This window comes from Mercenaria mercenaria, chromosome 1 (assembly GCF_021730395.1).
Source record: "Mercenaria mercenaria strain notata chromosome 1, MADL_Memer_1, whole genome shotgun sequence".
NCBI lineage: Eukaryota > Metazoa > Mollusca > Bivalvia > Venerida > Veneridae > Mercenaria > Mercenaria mercenaria.
Window position 1 is genome coordinate 104,211,372 of NC_069361.1, and position 26,454 is coordinate 104,237,825.

Here is a 26,454-nt window from a genome sequence, read left to right on the forward strand (position 1 = left end):
TACAATTTTTACGGTTTATGGACTTGGAAAATTGTTCACGATCTAAAAACAGATTTTGAAATCATACATGTATGTTCATAATAAAATTATATTAACAGTTAAGAAAATTTTTTCTCTTCACCTGATTGAGATTCATTAAGAGACCACTTTTTAGCAGTCCTTTAGGCAGTCTCTTAATACAATGTTGACTGTATAAGATGTAACAGGAAATACAATGTACTTTTGGATCCGCAAGCTTCGTACTCTCCACCCAGTAGGGATCAATATTTCCAGATAGAATGGGAATACTCAGTCACTTCATTTAACTTTTATGCACTATTTTGCTGGATGTTTCATATAAGTTCATAGCCCTGTTATGAGGAACAAGAGCTGTCTAATGACAGCGCCCTCGACTATTCGAAGAACTGATTGAAGAATGGGGTCAAAATATTTCCACGGATATTCAGACAAAAGAAATAAATAGATTAGACAAACAATGTTCCTGTATTACTATGATTTCGACAAGTCTTGCACTAAATGGCAATATATGAGGCAATTTCAAAGTCCAAAAAGGGTCATAATTCAGTCAAAATAGTTATGTACTCTTGCCTAATGATAAACAAGTGTTCAAAGTTTAAAAGCCATATGTCAAATAGTTTTGACGAAACATGGACTTGTATGAAAACAGAACCAATTTCGAAGTTCAAAAAGGGCCATAATTCAGCCAAAAAGGATGACAGAGTTATTTTCTCTTTCCTACAGATAGAGACTATTATACTAAACAAGTGATAAAAGTTTCAAAGCCATATGTCAAACACTTTACAAAAAATATAAACTGGTACGAAAAACTTAACCAAGATTTCTAAGTCAAAAGGGGCCATAATTCAGTCAAAATCCTTGATGGAGTTATGTACTCTTGCCTATAACTGGATATGGTGATGGTAAACAGGTGTTGAAAGTTTCAAAGCTTTATCTCAAAAGTCTTTGTCAAAATATGAACTGGTACGAAATATTAACCAAGATTTCTAAGTCGAAAGGGGCCATAATTCAGCCAAAATCCTTGATGGAGTTATGTGCTCTTGCCTATAACTGGCCATGATGATGGTAAACAAGTGTTGAAAGTTTCAAAGCTTTATCTCAAAAGACTTTGTCAAAATGTGGACTGGTACGAAAAACTTAACCAAGGTGTGATGCCGACGCCGTGGTGAGTAGGATAGCTCTACTTATTCTTCGAATAGTCGAGCTAAGAAAGGGTTTCCCAATTTTGTCCAATTAGGAAATAATTAGCACATGTTTTCAATCATATTTATTATTTATCATTGGTCTTACAGAGAGAACACATATGTCTCTATCAGGTGAATAAATCTGCTGGAAGCTGGCTCCTTGTTGGATAACTGGTCTGGGTACCAGCATGCTGAACACTTACTGATGCTATCTTTATTGCACGTCTTGCAGATTCTACAAGTCCAAGCTCTGGCCGAGTAGCCAGGTAGAAAGCTAAACTGCCTATAAAAGAGTCACCTGCTCCCTGAAATTACCGGTATACCACACTGTCAAATCTATAAGAAAATTTTAAATAATACATGTACTGTCTACATAAAAACTGCCAGGTCTTAGGATACTTAATTACACTAACAAACCAAATTTAGTAACAACTTAAACATTATTCTACACTCCCAAGTCTATCATTTTTAAATTTTTTATGTACTCAAAACTTTTGACTGCATCATTTACAAATTATGTAGTTTGACAAAAATAAATCTGCTAAACATCATCCAGAATAGTGGTTAAAAGTGATGTATTGGTAACTTTTTACAAATAATGTCAGAAATATTTAAGTCAGTGGGCTCTAAGGTTAGTAGGTTGAACCATAAAGTATGTTCGATAGAGACTTTTGTTTTTGTCTAGAAATTATTGGGGCAGGCTGACAACAGGGAGCCATTGTTCCTATTTCCCCTGTAAATGCAACATAAACTTGTGAGAGCTATAAATTTAGTGCACAACAACCAAGACATACAGATAGCTTTAGCAAAAGTTTTTTCTGTATCCAATATTTTAGTTTTGGTCAATTTCCATTAAGGTTACTTTAAAAGTTGGTCAGAGAAGTAATATTATTCATGTTAAGGAGTAAAGCATTACAGTGGATAAAAGCTGATGGTAGGAAAGAGCCTTATGTCGGTGGGTTCCAGCATATTTCAGTTATATCAAACTCAGTTCCTTAAAGGATACCTTTCTTGATTTTGTGGTAACATCAAAGAGATTAGTTATTTAAGGGTTCAGCTTTGCTTCGTTTTATAAAATGAGTCCTTGTTTCTTTTCTAGGCTCAAGTCTTTTCCATTTCAATTCAGTATAAAGTTTCTTAATGCTAATTAATTTGGTTGCACTGGTCACAATTGTGCCTGCTTCTAACTGCTGCATTGATTCTACTGTAGTTCATTTTCTTTTGAATTACATAGTTATCTCAGATGATGTTACTTTATTCCAAGATTAACCTCATGAAAAAGAAGTGCATTTCAAAAAAAAAAATTCAGCAATTTTTTAAGATATCTATACAATTCCATGCTTACGATGCTTGTCTAATTGTGTGATTGCAACTAACATATTTGAGCCGCACCATGAGAAAACCAACATAATGACTTTGCGACCAGCATGGATCCAGACCAGCCTGCGCATCCGCGCAGTCTGGTCAGGATATATGCTATTCGCTAACGGTTTCTCTAACTGCAACAGAATGGATCCTGACCAGATTGCGCGGATGCGCAGGCTGGTCTGGATCCATGCTGGTCGCAAAGCCACTATGTTGGTTTTCTCATGGCGCGGCTCATATACGCTAAATAATATCCTAATCACAGTAGTTTTCATTGCAATGTCAGGAGGTATAGGTCTGTTCTCTTTTTTCATGGTATGGTAATTGTCTATTTGGGTTAAAGTCTGCAAGAAAAAGCCAGGCCAACTGATAAGATTTTACTGATGTTGTTATTTAGTTTAACAGATGAACTTGTTTATCAGCAATGACATATAAAGTGGTATTATGCATAAAGTCTTATGTTTGATTGTCACTGACTATGTCTTAATATACAATTAGAAGGGGATCCAAGATTGAGTCTTTGGGAACACCAGCACAGACATATTTCTAACTGGAATTACAAACTGTTAAGTACGACTCCTTGGGTTCTTTTCTGAAGAAAAGATAAAATCAAAGTGGAAGATTACTACATATACAAACAGACTGTAGTTTGTGTATCAAACCTCAGTGCCAGAATCCAACAAATTAAAGGTTAAAAAGTCATTCAGGTATTTTTCCACAAATCTTTCCATAAGTTTCCAAATGTTATAAAACAGTTTGTGGACCAGTCTCAGAATGTAACTTTGCCATTGGTTAATATTAAAACTGTACTTAGAATCAACCAATCACATGCTGGTGATTGAGACTGGTCTCAACATTTCATTTCATAATTTTAAACCCTGGTTTGTTGAAAAGTTAAGAGAAAAGTTACTTAGTAATTGTATTATAATCTTTTGTTGTTGTTTTTATTTCAGAAAATATGCAATCTTATTCTGTCTAGCTTATCTATTTTCCATTCTCATACCAGTACCTGTAGAACTCCTGACCTGTCTCATTATGCAAAACTAAAGGTGTCTGAGAGAAAAATAGAGATATACATACTGTAGTATCAAGTGCTTCTACTTTCGGTGCTGGTAAATGTATCACATCAGTGGTTTTACCCTCTAATACAACACAGCCAATCTCTCCGAGGGTAACAATGACATCACAACATCCAAGGTCATGTAATTTCTTTGCAGCACCTTTGGCATCCTCCACTGTTTTCACCGGACTTCCGATTAACAACTCAGCCTGTAAAGGTATTCAAATCTAGTTCAACTTTTATCTTGACAATTGTTTATTTGTGACTGGTCAGAACAAGCAAACACTGATATCTGCTATTTATCCTGTACACACTGAGATGTGAAAAAATCTAGTATTATAGTATGATGTACATGCGTGCATGTGTAAGTTTATTTAAAGTTGCCACCAGTAACCCATACATGGGACTCCTCTAGAAGACTGTTAGTAATTTATACTGGGAGGATATGCAAGATACAGAAACGCTCCAATTCCAGACATTTCCTGGTTCTGTAGCATGCCAGGTGTAAAGCAGCCTTACAAGGGACTCTTATCTGAATGCTAGTTAGTTAAGTTTGGGGAATGGGGGCTCAAACTTGCAACCCCTGCTTTTGTAGTCAGTGTTGCCACTAGACCAATTTTTTTTTCTTTCTGATGTGGGTTCGAGCCTCACTCAGGGTACTGAATTATTCATGCAAGGAAGCCATCCAGCTAGCTTACAGAAGTTGTTACAATTAAAAACAAGTCATCAGAGTGCAATAATTCCATGAAAAAGCTGCCAACTGGCATAATTATGTCATTGACATGAATAAATAGGCTAAATACAAAGCAATCCTATGAAGATTCATTTAAATTCAAACACGGCTTTTTGACATGAAGTATAGAACAAAAAATTATGTAGTCTTTACATGAAAAAATCAAAGGGCCACAACTCAGTGAAACAACCAACCATAAATGAAACAAGGCTTGGTTCTGATCATTCAAATGAAGTTTCAGTCCAATCCAATCAATAGTGAAGGAGCAAATTTTATCAAGAAAAACTTTTAAGGGTCGATATTCCTGAATTAATAGTCACAGCAAAACGTGTCAAAAATATGCACAACCACACTTCATATCAAACAGTGCTGTCCTTGACAAGGTGTCTTGGAGGAGATGCAGATAAAAGATTAAGTGACCCCCACAGACTGAACCTTGATGTAGATTTAATATATAACAAGAGCTGTTTTATGACAGCACTCTGAATTATCTGAAACCCTTCCAAATAAAACTAGCTTTAAAATTTTTTTTATCAGATTTTCTGTATTGAAAAGGGGAATAACTTTGCAAACTGTATGTAGGAGTTATGGAACCTGGCCCTGAGTGTTCAGATTTTAGAAGGTTCCAATAATAACAATTTGCCAGAAGTCTGCTTACAAACAAACTTTACGCCAAAATTTCGAAGTTACAAAGGGGCATAATTTTGCCAAAATCTAAGCCAGTGTAATGAAACCTGTCATGTGAAATCATCACATGATTCAAATGATGTCTGTGCAGTTCAAAAACTTTTGGTGACAATGTCTGGTAGTTTTTGAGAAATCTGCTTACATGTTGAACTTTCATCAAAATTTTTAAGTTAGAAGGCACATAATTTTGGCAAAATAAAAGCTAGAGTTGTGTTACTTACCATGTGAGGCCATCTCATGATGTGAAAGATATGTGTACAGTTTGAAAGTATTTGGTATCGCAAATTTTAAGAAATGTGCTCACATGCAAATCTTTTGCAATGCAGACACCAATGTTGATTCAAACAAAACAGTGATAACAAAGATCTACTATTTGAAATAACTGAAACAAGAGCTCGTCGAACACGAAATGCCCCCCTTGATGCATTCAGTAATTGCACAAGGAACAGAAATTATATGCTCACTGTAAACAAAAGTCTGTACCATTCTGGTTTAATCTGACCTTGACCTTTAACCTAATAAGAGATTACAGAGTGATCTTGGTGCCATCCACTGAGCCATTTTTGAATGGGTCAAAATCAAGGTCAAATTTTATTTTGGAACAAAAAACTATGCATGTGGTCCAAATTTGAAGCCTGTACCTTCAAAAATGTGAAAGTAGGTCACTAGGTCAATAGCAAGGTCAAAGTTTTTTTCGGTACACAAACCTATGCATTGGTCCAAATTTGAAGGCTGTAGCTACAGAAATGTGAAAGTAGGTCATTAGGTCAAGATCAAGGTCAACTCATGTCAAGGTTCATTTTGCCACTCAAAACTTATACATGTGGTCCAAATTTGAATGATGTAAGTTATGGACATGAAGATTCTAAGTTTTTCCCTATATAAGTCTATATAAACCATATGACCCCTGGGGCGGGGCCATATTTGACCCTAGAGGGATAATTTGATCAAACTTGGTAGAGAACCACTAAAGATGCTACATTACAAAATATTAAAGCCATAGTCTTTGTGGTTTGGACAAGAAGATTTTCAAAGTTTTTCCCTATATAAGTCTATGTAAACCATGTGACCTCCAGGGCGGAGCCATATTTGACCCTAGGGGAATAATTTGAACAATCTTAGTAGAGGACCACTAGATGATGTCATATACAAAATATAAAAGCCCTAGGCCCTGTGGTTTTGGATAAAATGTTTTTCAAAGTTTTTTCCTATATAAGTCTATATAACCCATGTGACCCCCGGAGTGGGGCCATATTTGACCCCAGGGAAATAATCTGAACAATCTTGGTAGAGGACCACTAGATTTTGCTTCATACCAAATATCATAGCCCTAGGCCCTTTGGTTTTGGACAAGAAGATCAGAAACCGTTTAACTGTTCCTGGCCAATGTGACCTTGACCTTTGACCTAATGACTTCAAAATCAATAGGAGTCATCTGCCGGTCATGGCCAACCTAACTATCAATTTTCCTGACACTAGGCCCAAGCGTTCTTGAGTTATTGCCTGGAAATCATTTTACTGTTCCTGGTCACTGTGACCTTGACCTTTGACATACTGACCTCAAAATCAATAGGGGTCATCTGCTGGTCATGACCAACCTCCCTATCAACTTTCGTGACCCTTGGCCTAAGCGTTATTGAGTTATAATCCGGAAACTGTTTTACTGTTCAGGGTCACTGTGACCTTGACCTTTAACATACTGACCTCAAAATCAATAGGGGTCATCTGCTGGTCATTACCAATCTCCCTATCAATTTTCATGATCCTAGGCCCAAGTGTTCTTGAGTTATCATCCGGAAACCGTTTTACTATTCAGGGTTACTGTGACCTTGACCTTTGACAAACAGACCTCAAAATCAATAGGGGTCATCTGCTGGTGATGACCAACCTCCCTATCAATTTTCATGATCCTAGGCCCAAGCGTTCTTGAGTTATCATCCGGAAACAGATTGGTCTACATTCCGACCGACCGACAGACGGACCGACCGACCGACCTACCGACCGACATCTGCAAAACAATATACCCCTCCTTCTTGGAAGGGGGGCATAATAATGGAGCTATTATACAACAAGAGGTGTCCGTAAGACAGCATGCTTGACTTTTCTCAGTGCTTGACTCTGAATTAGAGCTTTGCCAGTAAAAGGGGCATAACTCTGTCAAAATTCAAATCAGAGTTATGGAGATTGTTTCTTCTGGTGTAACCTTTGATAATTAATAACTAAATTAAGTTTCAGGCTTTGAAAGTTACAGAGATATTTGACTTTATCAAAAACTTTAACCAAACAATTCTAAGTTAAAAAGGGGCATTTCTGTCAAAATTCAAATTTAATTTAGAGTTATGAAGATTGTTTCTCCTGGTGTAGACTTTAATAGTAAATAACTATTTTAATTTCAAATCAATAGCTTTGATAGTTAACAGAGTATCTGACTTTATCAAAAACTTTCCAACGGCGATGCCACATCAATGAGTCAACAGACTAATTTTTTTCGAAAAGTGGCTATAAATTCAAGACACCGCCGCCTGGATCGAACTCCGACCCGCGATCCGTAGACCGACGCTCTACCTACTGAGCTAAGCGGGCGGGTTAGAGTTATGAAGATTGTTTCTCCTGGTGTAGACTTTAATAGTAAATAACTATTTTAAGTTTCAAATCAATAGCTTTGATAGTAACAGAGATATCTGACTTTATCAAAAACTTTAACCAACGGCGATGCCGACATCAATATGAGTGCAACAGATCTATTTATTTTTTCTTCGAAAAGTTGAGCTATAAATTCAAACAGCCATAACTTGATGTAAATCCATTCAGCCATAAAATCCATAAAACAAGTACAACAGTTACTAAGTTAGGTACATGTACTGGTCATTCCTATGAAATTCCACTAAAATCCTACCAATAGTAGAGCAGGAGTAATTTTGACAATAATTATCAAGAAAAGACCTTAAAGGGCCATACCTCTGAAAAAGAAAAAAAAACGTGGAGAACATGCCAAAAATATCCATAAGTATAGTTCATACCATGAAGTTTAATAGAAATCTGACTTGATTTAACACAACAACCACCTGACTGGATGTCTTAAGCCATCAAGGCAACCTGGCAAGCTTCTCAATTTAATTTTTAAGCAACCAAAAAAATAATGTCAACAGTCTTTTCCATAAATTCAATAAATACAAAAGCTGGTTAATTACCTCTGATTCATTGGGACAAAGAATATCTGTATAGGTGAAAAATTCTTTGTTTAATGGAATTGCTGGTGCTGGATTAAGTACTGTTTGAACTGAAAAAAACAAGAAGAAACAAGAGCAGTCACTAATGGTGACAAATGCCCCCGCAGCGCATTGACCTTTGACCTGGTGACCTTGACCTTTGACCTGGTGACCACAAAGTCAGTAGGGGTCGTGTACTCAATAAGTACTATCAGCATGTGAAGTTTGAAGGTCCTGGGTGCAGTGGTTCACGAGTAAAGTGCCTTCATGCAAAAAGTTAATGCTGTGAAGAACGAACAAACGAATGGACGGACAGTTGAAAACTAATATGCCTCCCTTCGGGAGCATAAAAATAACAAGTGGAAAAAAAAACATCACTTCATAATCAAGCAATAATCAACATTTCTTGTTAGGATATTTACTATTACTAATGGATGTCATCAACCCAGATGTCAAACCAAATTGTTTTGTGATAAAATTTTACTTTATTTCTCATATGACCATAAATATCCATTATAGTTCCTTCTTACTTGTTTTGGAGCCTAGGGACATAAGCAAAGAACTGAACAAAAGTACCTGTTGGAGTTACTTCCAATATCTGCATTGGTAGCAATTTTACAGGAATTACACATGACTGACCTACAGCAATAGTCATGCCACTTTATACATTAACATTCAAATAAGATGCCAGGATACAGTAAAATTAATGAAGAAAGGAATTCATCCATGTTAGAAAAGAGTATTTTCATGTGAGCTTGTACAACAAGCTATTGCAAGTTTTTGCAATGTTCGACTTTTCTTTTTTTGAACTTTTTCTTTGTGGGGTATGTGAGGGGGTGTATGTGCAGTGGTGGTCACAGCATACAAAAGGGCAAGCAACTAAATGAAAAAGAAAAAGAAATAGGGTGAGGGGTGGGGAGGGACGGTTTTTGCAATGAAGATTGTTGCAGTCTGCATCAACACCTGCCTATCTTCAAAGTTTCATGTCAATTCCTTTAATAGTTTTTAAGTTATTCTCTGGACATGAAAAGTGATGGCAGATTTCACGTTGCTGTGACCTTGACTTTTGACCTACCAAATTGGTTTATGCACAGTGCACATTGTCTCATCACCACCAAGGTACAACCCAAGTTTTAAGTCAATACCTTGAATGGTTAAGTTATGCTCATGCACACAAAATAAAATGGACAAATTTGATCTTTGAGCTAAACTTGTGATCTTGACCTTTGACCTACAGACCTGGTTCATGCACTCTGCACATTGTCTCATTGCCATCTACCTATATGCCAAGTTTAAAGTCAATATCTTTAATGTTTAAAGTTATACTCTGGACACGAATTATGATGGACACACGGACCGATGGACGGGCGCATGCACCATCAAATAATATGTCCAATTTTCCAAAATGAGGAAAAGAGGATACAAAAATACTGCAAAATTCAATTAGAGTATTAACACATTTTACATACCGCCATGTCTTCTTCCAATTTTTAGCGCTTCCATTGTTATTTTTGGATTGATTTCCAGTTGACATAACATGACTTTTGACTTTGAAATGATTTTTTCAGCAGTGGCAAGGTCAGCTTCATCAAGCAACAAGTTTGCCCCTGGTATAATCACTATAGAATTCTGACCTGTGATAAAAAATAAATCATTATAGCAGGTTACAATCAGAGTGAATAGAGTGTGTTGTTTATTCTGTGTAATTTACATTACATTTTCTGTTTTCATTTCATTGTCAATTTAACCTTTTTTTTCCAAATAGTAGTATTCAAACCACTCCGGGTCTAGAAATGTTCAAAATTCTGTTTGTTTTTTTAACTAATTTGTTTCTATTAAGTGTCTCAATAAAACCACAGCAGATCCCTTCAGAACAAATTTGTTACAAGATAAGTCTATTTAAACAGGAGCTGTTTGTAAAACATGTATGCCCCCATGATGGGTTGTCCCATTTTCAGTCTTGTGATCACAATGACCTTGACCTTTTAACACCCAAAACATCTACTTCATAATCAAGTTTTAAGATACTGTGCCAAGTGGTTCTCAAGTTATCATGCAGAAATATTTTTTGATGTTCAGGTTCCTGTGACCTTGACCTTTGACCCAAATCAATACAGCTCATCTACTTCATAAGCCCAATCATGCTATCAAGTTTGAAGATACTGAGTCAAGTGGTAACCTTCCAGAGATAGTTTTCAATGTATAGGTCCATGTGACCTTAACCTTTGACCTATTGACCCAAGTCCAATCATGATATCAAGTTTGTCAAATTGAAGGTTCTGGGTCAAGTGTTCTCAAGTTACCATGCTATCAAGTTTGAAGGTTCTGGCTAAAGTTATTAATCGGAATAACTGTTTTCAAGGTTCAGGCTCCTGAGACCTTACCCTTGGAACTATTGACCAAAACAAACCCCAATCGGGGCCAATTACTTCATAAGCCCAATCAAGCTATCAAGTTTTAAGGTTCTGGACCAAGTGGTTCTCAAGTTACTGAGCGGGAACTATTTTAAAGGTTCAGGTCCCTGTGATCTTGACCTTTGCTTTACCGACAGATGAACGGACCAATGCCACTGACTGGTGCAAAGCAATATAATCCTGCTTTTTCAAAGGGGAGCATAACAACAAACAACTTAGTTAAAGTGCCTTCACCTCCGGTTAGCTTATATAAATAGTATGATACAACTTTCAAATTGCAACAGTTGTGTTTTTAAAAGATCCAGAAAATATACTATTCCAAAAGTCTTGGGGTGGCAGTAAGTTTTATTTTAATTTTTAGGGAATATTTCATAATCTTCATTAAATAGCTAAAGACTTGTTTTTCCCTGGGTAAAATTCTGGCCAATAAATTAAAAAAAAAAATTTTTTTTCTTTAAATTATACCATATTTTTGTTGAAATGTTGTTTTTATACATACTTAGCCCTTATCATGCTGGACACAATTGATTCTGCCTTTACGACCAGTGTAGACCATGATCAGCCTGCACATCTGTGCAGTCTGATCAAGATCTGCACTGTTCGCCATTCAGTCAGTGTCCTTTTGGTAAGCACCCCTTTTAATATTTAATGGTACAACTTCTCCAGAGCGGCCCTCTCTTAAGCAAAAACCTCTCTATAACAACATCATCAAAATTTCCCTAAGCTGAAATATACTATTAAATTTACCTCTCCAGAACAACAACCTCTACATAACAGTCACTGCCAAAATTGGAAGATGGACAAGTTCATTATAGAAATTTAGCAGGGTAAGGGTTTAGGTATCATGAACGTTTTATAATAATACATCAGTAAAGGAAGTCAAAACTGAAATGTTAGAGCTTCCAGGCGACCCAAAATGGCTGAGTTTCACTATCGAAAATAACCCCATCTAAACCATTTTTGACAATCTATTATAAAATAGTCAAGACATGAAAATTAAAAAGTTCCTATTATTACCTTTGATGTTATGTTTTATATGATCAGTATTGTTTTGCATTCAGAAAAATCATGCAAGGAAAAACCTTACACCAGAATTAAGATGGAATTAACATAAGAACAGCATTGCCTTTCCCTTTAATAATGTAATAAAACACCTATACCACTTTCATTTACACATATTGGTGCAGCTCCTGTTGATGCTTCCGTTGTGGTATAGACATAGTCTGAAATACAAAAAAATATATCAAATTCTGAATATACCAGTACACACTCAGAAATCTTAACAATAGTACCTAACATAATTTAAATCAGCCATTTTGTTTAACATTGCCCTAGAAACAAAATGGCTGCCATTTTTGACCAGCTACTGAAATATCCATAACTTTCCCATTTCTCAGCTGATTTTGAACATTCATCCATTGCCTTAAATTATTTAAGAATACCGAGCAGACAGATGTAACATTAAAACAACTAAACATTGCATTTCCCTTTAAATGTAAGAATAAAGTCTGATGCCTAATTGATCTCATAAAAAATAATCAGCCTGCATTACCATTACTCAGTTTTTAGGTTCATGAATGTTAAACAGGAGTTTATATAATAACATTTAAAGATACCTGTACAAATTCCAAACTCTTTGAAATTTTTAATGTGGCCATCTCCAAAAGTGTCTTTACCAACCTGAATATGTAAACAATTCATAAACAACATTACTTGTACGTAATTCCATATGACACTTTATAAAAAAGAAAGTACAAAACACAAGAACACCTGTCTGGTTTAAAAAGACATAATTATACTTATTTTAAAATTCAGCTCTTCAATTTTTGAACAATTCTTATATTTTTAAATTTTTTTATCGGCTTGATACATTATCATAATAAATAATCTGTATCGAAACAAACAATAAATTAGTACAAAATGTTATTAAATAACTCACAGTAAAATATATGGAATGAAATGGAATATCTGATTCCATACTGGTCAGAATTTCAGATCATTTTCTAATAGCTGTGCAATTAAAATAATGGTTTGGTAATACATGTATATATATTTTTGAGATTCTTTACAATTTTAATAATTAACAAACAAAAGCTGTCAGAGGACAACAACACTGGACTACTCAACAGCCTTTTCATTTGAATGAATATAAAAATCGAAAAAGGGCATGATTTTATAAACCAGATGTGTGTCCATAGGACACAGATACTCCCTGGGAAACACTCCTGTCACTGTACATGGTTTTATGACTCAAGGTTTAATATTTTTTAAGATGTTTGCAACACAAACTTAAGAACTTTATGTGTATTTTTCACTGAGTGAAGGACCAAAACTCTGGCCGAGCCGAGTAAAATCCCAAAGAGAACACCTGATGCAAAACTTCTTAGGCTATAAAACAATCCTCTAATGTTTTATGGCTCTAGGTCAAGTACATTTTTAATACATGCAGCACAAACTTTTATTTTCTGACTAAGTCAAGGGCCATAACTCTGGTCAAGCAAAGTGAACCCCTATGCAATATACTTTTTTAGATATATGCGACACAACTTTTATGCCTTTTTATGCATACTTTTTTACTGAGTCAAGGGCCATTACTCTGGTCTGACTGAGTGATATATCTAACAAAACCCTAGATGCACAACTTCACATGCTGAAAAATATCCCTGTAATGTTTCATAATACTGGGTCCAATACTTTTTGAGATACGTGCTACACAAACTTAGGCCCTTTTCATGCCTATTTTATAGGGATGGGAACGAATATTCGGATATTCGAAAATCGGCCGAATATTCGAATATGAAAATCAAATTCGAATATTCATAAATTAATGTATATTGAGTATAGTTTATTTGGGGCAATATAAGCATGCTATTTTTTTTTTTTTTCAGAATAAAACCGTTTGTTCTGTCATGTTTTTTATTGTATATCAAATTAATAAAGATGTCCAATTAACAAGAAAAATGCAATGCATAATTGGCAGGGGCTACCGTTACAGATTAACAGTTTGCAATAGGTGTAAATGTGATACATGTCAAAAATTGTCCAATTAACAAGAAAGTTGCAAAGCATAATTGACAGGGGTCATCGTTACGGATTAACAGTTTGCACTAGGCGTAAATGTGATATTTTTTTATCTTTTGTTAATTTTTACTGGCGCCTTTTTTATGTAACAAATTTTAGAATTTTTTTTTTTCGAAAACAATACCAAACTTGTAGATATTGGCGATTTTTTTGCAAAATTTTGTAAGAGATTCCATACCGTCCACAGAATCGGTTTTCATCCACAGCGCCGATACGCTGATCGAAAATTTTCAAAATGGCGGGGTAATACAACAGCGCGACACGTAAATTGGACGACCTGCTATTTTTAGGATAAATTTGCGACGGTCTAAAATATGTTTATGATTATACTGACAGAATCGTAAAATAAAACACTAGGGTCGGCGGGTCTACAAATGTAGGGTCGGCTTACCCGAAACAAACATTTTAGGCCTTATTACGTACGATGATTAACGTTTTAAACAGCAGAATATATTGTGTATATGCCAAACACTTAATAAGAATTTAAAAATTCCATTAAAACATGCCGAATATTCGAATATGGCAAACCGAATATTCGAATATTGATTTCAGTATTCGTTCTCATCCCTACTATTTTAGACTAAGTCAAGGGCCATAACTCTGGTCTGTGTGAGATCCAACTTAAAGCCCCAGGTGCACTGCTTCCCATGCTGAATAACAATCCTGTGAGGTTTGATGACTGGGTCAAATACTTTTTGATGTATAAATGATACAAACTCGGACAGACTGACAGATGGACAGACAAGGGCAACTCTTAGTGCCCCCCCCCCCAAATAACAATTTGGGGTGGGGGGGAGCAAAAAAATCAAACTAGAGTTATGGAACCTGTGCAATGTAAGTCAGTGAAGAAGTGTGTGAAGTTTCAAATGATTCCCACAAGTGATTACTGAGATACCAGCTTATATACAAAAATCAAATCAGGATGCCGATGCTGAAACTGACGCAGACATACAGGTGAGTTCAATAGCCCTACCTATTCTTTGAAAAGTCAAGCTAAAAAAAAGAACTTAGAGCTGAAACATAGCAAACATGCAATTTAGGAAATATTTACAAATTTTATTGTTACCTGATAAGAGTTTCTCACTTTGGATGCAATTGTTCAGTAGTTAACAATTTGTTTGACTATGAAACCAGGGGTCATGAGTTTGATGCCCTGCTCCTATACAACTAAATGACTAACACTGAGATAAAGATATCGAGTCTTATATATTGGTGCTTTATACGTGGCATGCTACCAAACCAAGGAAGCTTCTGGAATCTGAGGTCATCAGTCTGTATCTTGCACTATTCCCCCACTAAAATTACTAACAATCTTCTGGAGGAGTCACCTATATGGATTACTGGTGGTGACTAAAAATAGGTATAAAATTATAAATTCAAACAAACAGTTTGCCCAGTCAATACCAGGATCAGACCTTTGATATCATAGCTGTCTTTGCCCCAAGTTTAGCACTCATCACGCACTGGTTGGCTCCCTTTCCACCAAAACCCATACTGAACTTTGTACCTTGCAGAGTTTCACCAGGTGCTGGAAATCTTGGAACATAGCTGAAAAAGGTTAATCCGAGTATCACTTCTATGACTCTATCATTTTTTGGATCGATTGTGAGGCAATCAATCCAATGTTAACAATTTAGAAATTTCCTTACTGCAAACCGAACAAAAGTAGTGCTGAAGGTACAAACAAGTAGTTCCATGCCGTGCATTTATTTAACCATCAAAATATAATTATTTTGCCAGTATTTTCAGATGTCGAACATCAACATTTTAACGTATTTTCAGTCAGTGTATTATATATTTCTGCTGCTTTTTTTCTGACTGCAGTAACATATCAAAGGGTGGAAACTAGGTCACCGATATAAACAGATTTATTGGCTAATATATTTACGACTATTTTGGATTCTGACTAATACATTTACGATTATAGTGGATATGGGAAAGTTGTAAAATACATACTTTTGATTGGTATCAATATTTGTGAATGAGTAATATACGTTCGATTTTATATATATGTATGTTTTGTTTTGTTTTTTCAAGTCTTAATCATTCATTCCGTCAGTAGCATTTAAATTCAAATGTACATGTATTCCATCAAAATGTTAACGGATACAGTAATGAAATGACGATGCTAGGATTATTACATATTATTATTAAATCAAAGGTTCACTTTGAACAGCATGTTACACTTTTTACTATTCAGTTGGATAGACGGCAGTCGGAATATTGCGGGTAGGCGCTATGTCTGCCCGATATAAAAATATGTTCCACACTATTTTTTTTCCTAACAAGTAGGCCTAGTGTTATGTGTGTAAGATATGATTAAAAATCACCTCAGTAAGTACCTAACCATTCGTATGTATTAAACACATCAAAAACAACAAGTGTCTAGTAAAAGACGGAGTATCAACAGTAACGGATAGATGGTTTGATACCTGATCGATATCGGACCTAGACATGATATCAGTCCAACTCAAAACCAGTGAGCATAACTATAATGGTCTGACATCATTTTACCATATCTTTCCTATATAAAGAGATACTGGTCCAACGATGGACTGGATTAGATATCACTTTTATAAAGTGCTGAAACGTTTTCAAAACAGTACAGAAATTATTTCAGGGACAACATCTTCCGCTGGCTTTATAGACCTTCATTTTGGAAATCTGCATAGAAATGTTGTTTTATTTTTTGAAAAATTTATTACGTTCTAGTAAATTAAACAATAATTTGTTTCTAAATGCTTAAAAGCATTAAGTTCAGTAAAACGGTCAGAAATATTCATGGATGCAATTACTAATACTGATGGCGGGTTATGGTATATTATTGGCCACGTAAAATATTGCAAAGGGCTCTGTCTTAATTACCTTACTTGCAGTATTTTAGTTTATATGTACACTGAGTATAGCTTACGGATAACTGATCAGAGGCTAATAAATTATATGTTTCGAAAAATCATTGACGAGGAATATGTATTAAACAGTCATATTTTTACATGTGGAGAAAGCCATATCTATAGGGAATCTATGGAAGCCCGGTGCGCAATACTAATTGTCAAATGCCAAATGCTGAATAATCAATGTTAAATGCCAATAACTTAATGCAAAATGGCGGTTACTTATTGCTAAATGACAGTTACTTAATGCTTAAGGTACTTCCGCCATCTTGAATTTAGTGTGACCTCCATTTGCGGTGTGAAAATGTAGTGAACTAAAGCTTTCAAATGCAGCTGTTCCATAGCACAAAAACAGCTCAGTTTGCAAGACCTCAACTAAAAGTAGCTATAGCAAAAGTAAAACTGAAATTTGGAAATAAACAAAGCAGATATTTTACCTGCAATTTTCCAAATTTTCGGTTACATTTATAAATCCTTTTCAATTACTTTATTAACAAGAGGGCCAAGATGGCCCTAGGTCGCTCACCTAAACACACCATAACAGTGTTAACATGTTTGAAATAGTGATTTCATGGAAACAAATATATGACCAATTTTCATTAAGATTGAACCAAAAATGTAGTCTCTTGAAGTGTAAACAAGTATTTTCTTCAATTTAACATAATGACTTAGTTTTTAAAGGTCCATTACTAAGGGAAAGTGGGTTGCAATTTTTTTCATAGCCAGTGCATAGACTTCTGCAAGAAACTAAATAATGAAGATTGGCAGGTCAAAATTTACAGAAGGTCTTTGGAACTCAAAGAAATGTATGTGTATTATGTTGAAATTTCAATGAATCGACAGAATGACCCCCCAGGTCTTTTTAACTTTCTTCATACTTCATAGAAAAATAATTGTACATATACTGCGATTTATTTCGAATTTCTACATACCAACTTTCATTTTCCAATAAAATGAAATAGTTTCTGTGCTTTTTAAAAGAAATTAAAATGTTCACTTTCCTTAGTATTGGACCTTTAAGCCAAGGTAACCTACAATCAAACTTGGCCTAGATTTGATCAAGGCAATCATTCTGACTAAATTTCATAAACCTCAATTGAAAAATACAGCCTCTATCGCATACAAAACCTTTTTCTTTGATTTGTCCTAGCGACCTAGTTTTTGATCCCAGATGACCTGTATTCAAAATTGACCTTAATTTCATCAAGGCTATCATTCTGACCAAATTTCATGAAGATCAATTGAAAAATACAGTCTCTATCCCATACACAAGGGTTTTTTTTATTTGACCTAGTGACCTAGTTTTTAACCACAGATGACCCATATTCTAACTTGACCTAGATTTCATTAAGGCAATCATTCTGACTAAATTGTATGTATATCCAGTGTAAAATGCAGCCCCTATCGCGTTTTTCTTTGATTTGACCTAGTGACCTAGTTTTTGACCCAAGATGACCCATTTTCGAACTCAGCCTAGATTTCATCAAGGTTATCATTCTGACAAAATTTCATGAAGATCAATTGAAAAATACAGCCTCTATCGCATACACAAGGTTTTTCTTTGATTTGACCTTGTTTGACGTTGATGGACGACAGACGACAGACAGACGACGGACGCCGGACATCGAGCGATCAGCATTGCTCAGGTGAGGTGAGCTAAAAATTCATGAATGGCAAAAGTTAGTTCAAAGTTTCAATTAATGCATAGGAGAATTGTCTTACTGAATCAAACTTAACTAATTACAAAATCTGTTTTCAAATCTGACCACTGCATGTATTAAAACAACAAGAGGGCCAAGATGGCCCTAGGTAGCTCACCTGATAAACATACCATAACAGTGTAAACATGTTTGAAATAGTGATTTCATGGAAACAAATATTCTGACCAATTTTCATTAAGATTGGATCAAAAATGTGGTCTCTTAAGTGTAAACAAGCATTTTCTTCAATTTGACCTTATGACCTAGTTTTTGAGCTAAGATGACCTATATTCGAATTTGACCTAGATTTGATCAAGGCAATCATTCTGACTAAATTTCATCAACCTCGATTAAAAAATACAGCCTCTATCGCATACAAAACGTTTTTCTTTGATTTGACCTAGTGACCTAGTTTTCTACCCCAGAATTTTCAAAACTGGTCTAGATTTCATCAAGGTTATCATTCTGACAAAATTTCATGAAGATCAGTTGAAAAATACAGCCTCTATCGCATACACAAGGGTTTTCTTTGATTTGACCTAGTGACCTAGTTTTTAACCCTAGATAACCCATTTTCAAACTCGGCCTAGATTTCATCAAGGTAATCATTCTGACCAAAATTCATGAAGATAAAATGAAAAATACAGCCTCTATCGCATACACAAGGTTTTTCCTTGATTTGACCTAGTGACCTAGTTTTTGACCCCGGGTGACCCATTTTCGAGCTTGGCCTAGATTTCATCAAGGTAATCACTCTGACAAAATTTCATGAAGATCAATTGAAAAATACAGCCTCTATTGCATACACAAGGTTTTTCCTTAATTTGACCTAGTGACCTAGTTTTTGACCCCAGATGACCCATTTTCGAAGTCGGCCTAGATTTCATCAAGGTAATTATTCTGACCAAAATTCATGAAGATAAAATGAAAAATACAGCCTCTATCGCATACACAAGGTTTTTCCTTGATTTGACCTAGTGACCTAGTATTTGCCCCGAGATGACCCATTTTCGAATTCGGCCTAGACTTCATCAAGGTAATCATTCTGACCAAAATTCATGAAGATCAGTTGAAAAATACAGCCTCTATCGCATACACAAGCTAAATGTTGACGGACGACAGACGACGGACGCCGGACATCGAGCGATCAGAAAAACTCACTTGAGCATTGCTCAGGTGAGCTAAAAATACATGTTGCTATTTTCAGGTGCAATGTGTGGACAAGATTTTTTCTATGTCTGGTGTACCAAACTGCCTAAAATTGTAAGACAAGTCTCAGACTTAATATGAACAAGATTTAGCAACGATCCAAAATTCGTTTCAAGGATTGTGCAAGTTTAATAATAAAGGTTTAATTTATTATAATGGAATTGATGTACCAAGCACTGCTTATCTCACGGAAAATTCGGCGGAAATAGAATTTTCGGCACTTTCTGCGATAACTACTGAAATTACTAAATGTAACTTTTCCACACATACGTAATTGTATATTTATAAATTATATAAACAATCAAAATATTTGCTTTATCACGATATATGCAAATATTTTTTAGACAATCTTGAAACATCTGGCCACTGTATTTCCGCATACTGGTCCGGAACAAGTTAGACCTTATTGCGCCGGATGTGTATAGTGATTCCTTATCTAAGATGTTTCATGCATTGTAAACTAACCAATTTTGATTTATCCATGTTTTATACAATTTGAGAATTTATGCAGAATGTTTAAACACATTGAGAATAAATCACAGAAAAAATGTACAGCCAAATATGTTAGGAGGTAATACAGTTTGTACACAATTGTAGATAACTACGAAACATTTAGAAGTTTTGAAACAAAATGCAATCACTTGAACTTTTCGCACAAAAACCTGATGATTAAAATCAGAAATATCTCAAAAGTTTTTGTATCTTGGCTCTTCGTTAAAGAATGATATTGTTTTATTTGTTCACACTTTCATAGATTCAAAACTGATAATAAGTGTGTATTGCAATTCCGGCAAAGAAATGGACACTGACTTTACATTACTGCAATGTTAACTGCAGAAGCAGCGGTCAAGTACTTACACTGTCTACAAAGCCAAGGATCACAAGTTCTTCATCTGAAGATTATGAACATTGGGATCAGTGTCCAGTATATAGTTTTGCTATTTGCCGAGTGCACACTTGTTTTCTGTCGTCGTTTATATAGTAAAAATTTAAAATATTCGTACACATGCATAATCTCATAACCACTTCTTTAATGTATATTCTCTAAAATTGACAGATTTATAACTGGCTCAACTGAGACACAATACTTTAAAATAAATTCAGTTTATTCACCACGAGGTTCTAAATGCACGGGAGTCTCGTGATAGTACATGCCTTTAATTTCACATGGTTGAAGTGTAAACAAATAGTTAAAATTGCTTCGTTTTATTTCTCACAGAAAAGATTGGACAGTTTTTGATATTGGAATAATTATAGAACATATATGCATTTAAAGTTGCAAGTTGATTGTTTTCTACAGGATGTAAAATAAAACAAGTAAGCACTTCTACTTTTTCAGCTATTTCCCTCTGGTAAACTTTTGACATTGTTTACAAAGATAAATCAGCTTTGTGTCATCTTGAAATGTGTTGTTCAGCTGAAACATTTAGTTCCCGGAATAGTTCTAAAATGGTTTATTTTTGGGATTTTTGTTTTATTTATATATTCAACACAATGTGCAATATTTCCAGTTTTTGAAAATGATTGAAATTGAACTTTGTTTTAGAAAAAAGTTATCTATCTATAAATACTGCATGACACCCTTGCGAGTATTTTATGCAGGTGCGCGTCAGTGCATAAGAGTTTAAAGCAGGAAATGTACAGGAGAATTTAAGTAATACATAAAGTATTTGTGAGAATTTGAGAAAAAGCTGATAGTGCTAATAAAAAGGCGAAATGTGCAGTAAAAGGATTAAAAACAGCCTGGTCACTCAGAAGTCCTGGCCCAGTTTGGTTACCCCTTGCCTAAACTGGTCCAGGGTAGGTGCTTGAGCAATGTCAGCCGGCAAAGAATTCCAGAGAATGATGGTAGCCGGGTAGAAAGAGAACTTGTAATAATTACAGGGTGTTTGAATTTGCCGGAAAGATTGGGAATGCATGTGTCTAGTGAGCCGGGTAGGAGGTAAAATATAAGATGGCATTGGCACTGCAACCAGTCCATGGACAATCTTGTAAAACATCAGTAGCCTGGCATCATTTCTTCTGTTTGCAAGGGAACGCCACCCCAATTGCTTTAACATGTGTGTGACACTGCTGTAATTTGAATAGTCACTGGTGACCCATCGAGCGGCCCTGCGTTGGACCATCTCGATTTTATGTATGTTGAGCTGTGTATGTGGACTCCACACTGAGCTGCAGTACTCTAGTTGTGGTCTAACAAGGGTTTTGTAGGCAAATTCCCTAATATTTTGCTGTTTGGAGGGAATATTGCGCTTAATGAAGTTAAGTGTTTGACCAGCTGTTGAAGTGACCTGGTTTATGTGTTTGTTCCAGTTTAGATCTGAAGTGATGCTAACACCAAGGTATTTTGCATCACTCACGGTTTCTAGTGTCTGCCCATGTAGTGTGTAAGTGGATTTGTAAGGGTGTTTAGACTTGGAAATATTAATCACTGTACATTTGGATGGATTGAATTCCATGTCCCATGTGTGTTCCCATTTTTGTAACCTGGTTAAGTCTTCTTGCAGAGTATGTTGTTGTGTAACATTGTTGACTGTGATACAAACAGCAGTATCATCAGCAAATAACCGGACCTGTGAAAAAATATTTTCAGGCAGGTCGTTTATGTATAGCAGAAATAGAAGAGGGCCGAGGACAGAGCCCTGTGGGACACCAGATGTGACCGGGACCTCATCCGACTTATCACCATTGACTAAGACGGACTGACGGCGACCGATGAGAAATGATTTGACCCACTGTAGTGTACAGTCCTGGATGCCATGTTGGTGCAGCTTATATAGTAACTTTAGGTGATTAACCTTATCAAACGCCTTTGAGAAGTCGAGGAGTATTAAGTCTGCTTGGTGACCTTGAATTAAATTCCTGGATAGGTCCTCGACAAGTCCTAACAGTTGAGTTTCGCATGACTGTTTTGACCTGAAGCCATGTTGAAGGTGATAAAGTATGTTGTTGACCTGGAAATGTTTAGTGATGTTTGATGCGACAATGTGCTCCATAACTTTGCAAAGAACACATGTCAGGGAAATGGGTCTATAGTTAGCAGGGCTGCTAAGTTCTGATCTTTCATTTATATTTTGCCAGCGGATATTATACATTTCAGTAAGGAAATCTGAGGTTAAAGAACAATCATAATTATATTTAATTCCCTGTAATAAACATGGCGGCAAAATATTTTAGAAAAACTGTGCACGTGTTTTGCACATTAGAATGTTTATTGACATTTTCTTGAAAAAGTAACACTCGTATGCATTATTTTGGCATTTCTTTGATTTGAAAATACATATTTTGTTGCAGTTTGAGTTGCATTCGATAACAAAATTTTGCACCGAAAATTTTCACTCATTTTCTTTCAATGCACTGTGGAGATTGGGTTCAGCGTAGCTTTCGTGTTCGCAAATTTACCTACAGATATATCATTTTAACTTTTATCATTTATTTTTTGTGTCCTTGCATTTCCAAAGCTGTTTCGAGGATTCAGATTTTTCACATGAATTTCTAATTTCAATTTGCAGAATATCCTAAATGCTTAATTCTTACCAAATGCTTTATACCATATAATTTATGCCGAGTTCCTATTGCTAAATGTGAAATAGCTAATGTTAATCGATATATGATAAATGCTAATAGTAAAAATCTTGTACTATCTGTGTTGTTCAGAGACGATCGATCCTCCAGTACTTTCAGTCCTTTGATTTTATATATCTTTGTATGAGATAAAAAAAATCTACCATAAAAAACTGTTTAAATAATTATCTTTAGTTTAGACTTTAGATAAAATAATAAGGAACAACAAACGCTTTTCCTATCTGCATGTCACCTTATAAGATCTGTGTTGCACGAGCCAACAACTGTCACTTCAACTTCAGCTTGCTGCACCCTTTGGACCTCCATTTTAACTGGAGTAGCTTCCCTTTATGGAGGACGAAACCTCGCGAAAATGGGACCAAAACAGAAAACGAAAACGCCAACTAAGCAGACAGCTGATGATTCTTACGATGAAAGTTTTTCTCCTGTTAAATGTAACGTATCAAAGTTGATTTTTTTTTAAATAATTTCATGCATCAGTTTCAACACGATTATTGTGAAGTACATTCACAAATTGTTTCGTACTCAATTTTATTCGCCTTTTTTTTAATGTTCAGCTTGTGTATCCTATGTATTTGTAATTTAATCCGTCAAGGTTTCTAGGTGCTCAGATTCGTGAAACAAAAGTTCAGACATTTCCCAATGACACTCAAGTAAAAGAGCATATCATTATCGGTCATTGGTATACCAAAACTAGAATACAGTTCAGCTGTAAACCCTCACCAGCCTCCAGTCTCTGTTTATATATACGAACATTGCCAGATAATCCCTTTCAGCTATGGAATTACTGACAGTAAGAATACATGCTAAGTTTTAATTCTGTGGTTTATTAGTAGTGTGTGAGTAAGAATCGGAGTGCATACATGTTCGTTGTTCAGACAGTCTCTTGTTTTCATCAGAAATGTCAAGTTTTAAAATTAAAGTTTCTTGTTTAACATGGGTAGTTGACGGAAGTCCCCACTTGGAATAGATTGAACAACTTATTTCAAGCCGAGCCCACGGCAGGCGTCCAGCCCTTTTTTTGTAAATTTGGGGAAGGGTACCAGTCCCTTTTGGAGGGGAAATTTACGTCGTGAAATCATTGTTTGGAGGAATATATTTGCTGAAAGTTGTTAAAATCAGGACTGAAAATCAAAACTAATTTCATTTTTTTTTGCATGGGGAATTTTTGGCCAAGGTGGGGAAAAAAGTATACTTTTTAGATTGGGGAATGGGGCCGAATTTCGGCCCTAAAATCAGCATAAAAAAAGGCCTGGCGTCTTATTTTCCTACCCAGCATTCAGTCTAGGCCGATAGTGCTGGAAACCACCCAGCACTGAACACTAGTTGGGATATCAGCTGCGATCTTGAATCAAACCCGGACCGCAGGCATTGTAGTCCAACCTGCTAACCACTGTGCCACTGACTCTCTATAATAATTAACTTTATATGAAATCTTTATTTATTTATAAACAGTTAAAGACTCACCTATGCAGAATAGGCAGGGAAATCTAACAGGAAGTGCAAGAAAGTTGAAAGATGGTGCAGCTGATTTACACAACTTGACACAGAAATGGCAGGTGCTAAATGTGGATGGGGCAAATATTGTCAACGAGATTGCAAACATTAAACTGGAAAAGATGTGAGACTTTATAAGTACAGATAACTCGCTAATAGCGGGTCACTATCAACACTTATAGCATGTGGTGAAGAATGTTTGGACTTTCATGATATATCTAAACTTACTAACACTTAAAACTATTGTGCACATTCATTTAAATGTTTGATTTATTTGAATCTATCTTTTACGTCTGAAGTTATGATGAAATATTTAAACCTGTCCGATTCACCAATAGGGGGTCACTTTTGCCAATAGAGGGTCACCTAGTTTATTATATTTTCTATCCATTTAAAATACTCTTTTTTTCTGACAAAGCATGACTCTGGTATTGGAAATAAACATTTCAAGGCAGAATATAATGAGAATCAGAATATTTACATTTCAAACGGGAGTTACTAGGTAAAAGGAATATAGCGCTAGTTTTCACAGTTGTATTTCTAAGCATAATTAGCACCAGCTATATCTAATTCTAAAATCAAAATATTGATGCACAGAACCTTATTCATTTATCTAAATTTGCCAGTTCAAACCATTATTTCACCAAATCAACCATCGATTTATATTTTTAAGCAGAATAAACAGCCTTTGGGTAATCCCTTATATGGGTGACCCTCTATTGGCTGAATGGCCGCCTCTGCTTGATGGCACTTTTTTTCATCAAAGTCAATCTAAATTTCATAATCATATTATTCCTGTGAAAGTGCGTGTTCTACTCTTCGAAATGGTACCAAATTTGTGTGGTTTTATCTAAGAAACTGTGAGGTATGCTCAAAATTGTTCTACTTCGAAGAATTCAAGAGTGCTAAAATCCAAGTCAGGAAACATGATTGCAAGAGTTATCTACTCATGGAACTCAAACTCATTAGATTAGATCCATCTTCTTTTGTGTAATAATTGCTAAGTGATAAGTTTATATTACTGGATACTTAAACATTGTATACTCTAATATGTTTAAGAGAGTTTCATGTTTTATTTTCAAGTGACCCGCTATTGGCAGTGATTCTCTATTGGCGAGTTGACTGTAGTTTTCAGACAGATCCTTGCTCTAGACCACCAGTAAAGAGCACATCATAAATAATCAAACATGTGGATTAAAATACGTGGGGTATAGAAAGCAACTGGACAATATGTCATGCAGTTGAAAAGGGAATAGGGTTAAGATAATATTAGAGAAAATGTTTAAAATATGAGTGAGAAATGGCACTTTCTGGTGTATTTTGAACGAGGATAGTTTGCCTCTATCGCTAACACTTTTCAGCATTAATTATTTTAATTATTACCATTCATCCTCACTAGAAGTTGAAATTGTTCATGTAGCACTATAAACATGGTGACATATATTTATCAAGAGATCAAACATAAATTGGATATTTATTTGTGATCTGAAATTATATTGCATTAGAAGATTTTTTGAGTACTTTTATTAAACATATTATTTCTGCTGTAAGTCTCTGACATGATAAAATTAGATTTATTTGCCTCTAGAACTCTTGAAAAGCAAGTGGCAGGAATTCATTTTGAACATTTATAATGTGATTTTCTAGAACATTGTTCAAAATAACCCAAGAAGGGGACAACTTAGAAAAGTACTCTGGTCTAGGATTTTTTACTAATTTGTCCAAAAGTTGACCCAGTGAGGTTATGCCCAATATCTTACTTGGTTACAATGGTTCTTGAATGAACTTATTCATATTTGCAGTCACATGAATATTGAT

General features: G+C 35.4%; 2 protein-coding genes across 2 annotated transcripts in view; one reads left to right on the forward strand and one right to left on the reverse strand.

The window, feature by feature from the left end:
- On the reverse strand, window positions 1-23,510 carry LOC123527832 (ribokinase-like). The gene is made up of 8 exons (XM_045307525.2): window positions 23,372-23,510; window positions 15,167-15,299; window positions 12,287-12,350; window positions 11,831-11,893; window positions 9,726-9,890; window positions 8,239-8,327; window positions 3,648-3,836; window positions 1-1,507 (listed from the first exon to the last, which is right to left on the reverse strand). The coding sequence occupies exons 1-8, from the start codon at window positions 23,443-23,445 to the stop codon at window positions 1,331-1,333; spliced, it is 954 nt and encodes a 317-aa protein (XP_045163460.2). The 5' UTR covers window positions 23,446-23,510; the 3' UTR covers window positions 1-1,330.
- LOC123527840 (cyclin-dependent kinase 2-interacting protein-like) overlaps window positions 23,440-26,454 on the forward strand; it is a 7,463-nt gene continuing 4,448 nt past the window's right edge. Inside the window, exons 1-2 of the mRNA XM_045307537.2 lie at window positions 23,440-23,573; window positions 24,595-24,760. Coding sequence (XP_045163472.2) covers window positions 23,492-23,573; window positions 24,595-24,760 — 248 coding nt within the window. The 5' untranslated portion in view covers window positions 23,440-23,491. The remainder of the gene's footprint in view (window positions 23,574-24,594; window positions 24,761-26,454) is intronic.

Excerpts from the sequence above, each read along its gene's own strand:
- LOC123527832 (XM_045307525.2), bottom strand. The coding sequence starts at position 23,445 with ATGGAGGTCCAAAGGGTGCAGCAAGCTGAAGTTGAAGTGACAGTTGTT. Across the intron at positions 11,894-12,286 it reads AGAGTTTGGAATTTGTACAG|ACTATGTCTATACCACAACG; the intron begins GTATCTTTAAAT and ends TTTGTATTTCAG. Across the intron at positions 8,328-9,725 it reads AATTGGAAGAAGACATGGCG|TTCAAACAGTACTTAATCCA; the intron begins GTATGTAAAATG and ends TGTTTTTTTCAG.